The sequence below is a fragment of the Hemiscyllium ocellatum genome, unplaced genomic scaffold (assembly GCF_020745735.1).
Source record: "Hemiscyllium ocellatum isolate sHemOce1 unplaced genomic scaffold, sHemOce1.pat.X.cur. scaffold_3287_pat_ctg1, whole genome shotgun sequence".
Taxonomy (NCBI): Eukaryota; Metazoa; Chordata; class Chondrichthyes; order Orectolobiformes; family Hemiscylliidae; genus Hemiscyllium; species Hemiscyllium ocellatum.
In genome coordinates, this window is record NW_026868367.1 from 34,957 (window position 1) to 40,000 (window position 5,044).

Here is a 5,044-nt window from a genome sequence, read left to right on the forward strand (position 1 = left end):
CAAACTAATCCCACTGTCCCCGCTCTCTCCCCATAGCCCTGTATCCATCCCCAAACTAATCCCACTGTCCCCCCGCTCTCTCCCCATAGCCCTGTATCCATCCCCAAACTAATCCCACTGTCCCCGCTCTCTCCCCATAGCCCTGTATCCATCCCCAAACTAATCCCACTGTCCCCGCTCTCTCCCCATAGCCCTGTATCCATCCCCAAACTAATCCCACTGTCCCCCGCTCTCTCTCCCCATAGCCCTGTATCCATCCCCAAACTAATCCCACTGTCCCCGCTCTCTCTCCCCATAGCCCTGTATCCATCCCCAAACTAATCCCACTGTCCCCGCTCTCTCTCCCCATAGCCCTGTATCCATCCCCAAACTAATCCCACTGTCCCCGCTCTCTCTCCCCATAGCCCTGTATCCATCCCCAAACTAATCCCACTGTCCCCCCGCTCTCTCCCCATAGCCCTGTATCCATCCCCAAACTAATCCCACTGTCCCCGCTCTCTCCCCATAGCCCTGTATCCATCCCCAAAGTAAATGAGCAGACGTTTGGTGAAATGTTATAACTTTATTGCACATTTTAGTGAAATATTGATGACAGCAACGTGCAAATTAACCTCCAAACTCCCCGTGATGTCCTGGTCCCTGGGAGTTTGGGGGACGGTGTAGAGGGAGCTGTACTCTGTATCTAACCCCCCTGTCCCTGGGAGTGGGGGGACGGTGTAGAGGAAGCTTTACCCTGTATCTAACCCCCTGTCCCTGGGAGTGGGGGGACGGTATAGAGGGAGCTTTACTCTGTATCTAACCCCCTGTCCCTGGGAGTGGGGGGACGGTGTGGAGGGAGCTTTACTCTGTATCTAACCCCCTGTCCCTGGGAGTGGGGGGACGGTGTAGAGGGAGCTTTACCCTGTATCTAACCCCCTGTCCCTGGGAGTGGGGGGACGGTGTAGAGGGAGCTTTACTCTGTATCTAACCCCCTGTCCCTGGGAGTGGGGGGACGTGTAGAGGGAGCTTTCCACAAATCGTTCAGTCCGAATCCTCCTGTGTAACTGAAAACCAGAAATAATAGTCATCACCGACCCCTCCCTCAGCCCCGACCCTCCCTCAGCCCCGACCCTCCCTCAGCACCGTCCCTCCCTCAGCACCGTCCCTCCCTCAGCCCCGACCCTCCCTCAGCCCCGACCCTCCCTCAGCGCCGACCCTCCCTCAGCCCCGACCCTCCCTCAGCCCTGACCCTCCCTCAGCCCCGACCCTCCCTCAGCACCGACCCTCCCTCAGCCCTGACCCTCCCTCAGCACCGACCCTCCCTCAGCACTGACCCTCCCTCAGCCCTGACCCTCCCTCAGTCCTGACCCTCCCTCAGCACCGACCCTCCCTCAGCGTTGACCCTCCCTCAGTCACTTACAGTGCACTGTGAGGTAAATTGCTGCGCTGACGACGATAGAGATGAAGATGAACAGTCCCACCCAATATGGCCACTTCCTCTCGGACGTGGACGATGTTTCGGACGGCGTTCCTGTCAATTCAGACAACGGTGAGGCTTCTTAACCCTCGGCGACCCTTCCCTCCCCCTCGCTCTCCCTCTCCAACACCTTCCTGGTCAACTTCAGGACCATTCCCTCTTGAGACAGGAGGGCGGTCGCTATCCGAATGCAGCCACTCCTGGACATCACCCAAGCCAGAGAGAGACAGAATCTAACCATCGCCCCCTTGATATTCAATGGCATTACCGTCACTGAATCCCCCTTCCCCCCCCCCCCACTATCAACATTCTGGGGGTTACCGTCTCCAACAAGAGAGAATCTAACCATCGCCCCCTTGACGTTCAATGGCGTCACCGTCACTGAATCCCCCACCCCATGTTACGGCATCCATTAGCTTGGGTGGACGGGTGTGGGGCGGTGTTCCTGTTAATTCCAGACCAGAGGTGTTTGGGGAGAACGCGAAAAGTCACTTTGCAGCTCAGCAAGTTTAAGCTCTACTGGACAAAGGGAGGAACAGACGACATGGGAGGCAGGTAGGAACAGTGGGAGGGTACCTTGGCTGATGGACGTCTCTCTGGCTTCTTCCTTCTGTTCGGAAACTTCCGGAAGCTCTGAAATGACAAGAAGAAAGGGGGAACCGACGGTACCATCACGGGCTTCCTGGGGATTTCACAACAGGAAAGGGGAAGAGGGAGAGAACAAGACAGAGAGAGAGAGAGAGAGAGAGTGCAGGTGGGTAACAGAGATGGAGGGGATGTAGGGGGGTTACATAGACAGGGAGGGGGTGTAGGGGGTTACAGAGATAAGGAGGGGGTGTGGGGGTTACAGAGATAGGGAGGGGGTGTAGGGGGGTTACAGAGATAGGGAGGGGGTGTAGGGGGTTACATAGACAGGGAGGGGGTTAACGTAGGTTACAGAGAGAGGGAGGGGGTGTAGGGGGTTACAGAGGTAGGGAGGGGGTGTAGGGGTGTTACAGAGACAGGGAGGGGGTGTAGGGGGTTACAGAGATAGGGAGGGGGTGTAGGGGGTTACAGAGATAGGGAGGGGGTGTAGGGGGGTTACAGAGACAGGGAGGGGGTGTAGGGGGTTACAGAGATAGGGAGGGGGTGTGGGGGGTTACAGAGATTGGGAGGGTGTGTGGGGGGGTTACAGAGACAGGGAGGGGGTGTAGGGGGTTACAGAGATTGGGAGGGGGTGTGGGGGGGTTACAGAGATAGGGAGGGGGTGTAGGGGGTTACAGAGACAGGGAGGGGTGTAGGGGGTTACAGAGACAGGGAGGGGGTGTAGGGGGGGTTACAGAGACAGGGAGGGGGTGTAGGGGGTTATAGAGATAGGGAGGGGGTGTAGGGGGTTACAGAGATAGGGAGGGGGTGTAGGGGGTTACAGAGACAGGGAGGGGGTGTAGGGGGGTTACAGAGATAAGGAGGGTGTGTAAGTGTTTACAGAGACAGGGAGGGGGTGTAGGGGGTTACAGAGATAGGAAGGGAGTGTAGGGGGTTACAGAGATCGGGAGGGGGTGTCGGGAGTTACAGAGGTAGGGAGGAACGGTGCTGGGAGGAGGTGAGGGAAAAGTCTCCATCTTACCTCCGCCTAACCTGGCGATCCTCATCTTGAGTTCAGGAATGAGCTCTCTCATCATTTTATCCTCCAGGCTCCCTTCCGTGGGCTGAGTTGATGGATCTCCGTCCCACCTGCAAGCCCCCAGGTTCTCCCTCCTCCCCTGCTCCGAGCATCCCTCCCGTTCGCTCTCCTCGGATCTGTTCCTCCAGAAGAGCGACTGATTCCTGGCATTCCCAATTTTTCCCTCCTCTCCCCAGGGCCCCCGGTAGCGAGAGTGAGGGTGGGTCGGCAGGCGAGACCCGGACTCTGCAGGGAGAGAGGGAGACAGAGCGTGCGGGGTTTCTGAGTGCACGTTTTAGCTAGCTGGTCGCCAAACCCTGCGGAGCCAAATCGACGAACGTTGGGTTTGGCACGGCTTTCACAGAGCGGGTTGGGTGTGGGCTCTTGGAGGGGGCGCCATCGTGCCCCGGCGGCACTCCCTTCCCCACGCAGTATTCCTCACCGTGAGATGAGGGCCTGGGCAAAATGCCACGCCCTCTCCCCCCTCCCCCGTCACCCTCGTCATTCCCGACCCGCTCTCAGTGGCGCGGATTTGCAGCGTCCCTCGGAAAGAGGGGGACACCAGTTTTGGGGCACAGGCACCCTCGGGAAGCCCTGGAAACATCGGCTCCACGCGACAGCCACCCTGGGACTTCCGCAAACTAATCTCAGCAATCGCAATAACGGGGTTTCCGAGCGACGCAGGGGTGAGGGTGCGAGGCGGAGAGGGGAGTTGTACACTTACCAGGTCTCAGGGCCGTCCCTCCGGCCTCAGGACGCGTCGCGGAATATTCTGGAAGCTCTGCCAAGCAAGTAAAAGTGTGTGAGAGACCACAGTGGAGGTTATGATCACTCTGTTCATTATAGACCAGGAAGGACGAGAGATAAAGAGAGAGGGCGTGAGAGAGGGAGGGTGTGAAAGAGATAGGGAGAGGGAGTAGGGGAGTTATGCAGATAGGGAGGGGTGGTAGGGGGTTACAGAGACCGGGAAGGGGGTTACAGAGACAGGGAGGGGGTGTAGGGGGGTACAGAGATAGGGAGGGGGTGTAGGAGGTTACAGAGACAGGGAGGGGGTGGAGGGGGTTACAGAGATAGGGAGGGGGTGTAGGGGGGTTACACAGATAGGGAGGGGGTGTAGGGGGTTACAGAGATAGGGAGGGGGTGTAGGAGGTTACAGAGATAGGGAGGGGGTGTAGGGGGTTACAGAGATGGGGGGGTGTAGGGAGTTACAGAGACAGGGAGGGGGTGTAGGAGGTTACAGAGACAGGGAGGGGGTGGAGGGGGTTACAGAGATAGGGAGAGGGAGTAGGGGGGGTTACACAGATAGGGAGGGGGTGTAGGGGGTTACAGAGATAGGGAGGGGGTGTAGGGTGGTTACAGAGATAGGGAGGGGGTGTAGGGGGTTACAGAGACAGGGAGGGGTTGTAGGGGGTAACAGAGATAGGGAGGGGGTGTAGGGGGGTTACAGAGACAGGGAGGGGGTGTAGGGGGTACAGAGATAGGGAGGGGGGTGTAGGGGGTTACAGAGACAGGGAGGGGGTGGAGGGGGTTACAGAGATAGGGAGAGGGAGTAGGGGGGGTTACACAGATAGGGAGGGGGTGTAGGGGGTTACAGAGATAGGGAGGGGGTGTAGGAGGTTACAGAGATGGGGGGTGTAGGGAGTTACAGAGACAGGGAGGGGGTGTAGGGGTTACAGAGATAGGGAGGGGGTGTAGGAGGTTACAGAGACAGGCAGGGGGTGGAGGGGGTTACAGAGATAGGGAGGGGGTGTAGGAGGTTACAGAGACAGGGAGGGGGTGGAGGGGGTTACAGAGATAGGGAGAGGGAGTAGGGGGGGTTACACAGATAGGGAGGGGGTGTAGGGGGTTACAGAGATAGGGAGGGGTGTAGGAGGTTACAGAGATAGGGAGGGGGTGTAGGGGGTTACAGAGATGGGGGGGTGTAGGGAGTTACAGAGACAGGGAGG

The 5,044-nt window shown here is 58.5% G+C and overlaps 1 protein-coding gene across 1 annotated transcript in view; it reads right to left on the reverse strand.

The window, feature by feature from the left end:
- Positions 1 to 597: 597 nt before the first annotated feature.
- The window catches only part of LOC132813124 (uncharacterized), a 6,691-nt gene continuing 2,244 nt past the window's right edge, over positions 598 to 5,044 (reverse strand). The window contains exons 4-8 of the mRNA XM_060823073.1: positions 3,823 to 3,879; positions 3,063 to 3,344; positions 2,033 to 2,089; positions 1,400 to 1,510; positions 598 to 1,043 (exon numbers count right to left, since the gene is read on the reverse strand). Coding sequence (XP_060679056.1) covers positions 1,021 to 1,043; positions 1,400 to 1,510; positions 2,033 to 2,089; positions 3,063 to 3,344; positions 3,823 to 3,879 — 530 coding nt within the window. The 3' untranslated portion in view covers positions 598 to 1,020. The remainder of the gene's footprint in view (positions 1,044 to 1,399; positions 1,511 to 2,032; positions 2,090 to 3,062; positions 3,345 to 3,822; positions 3,880 to 5,044) is intronic.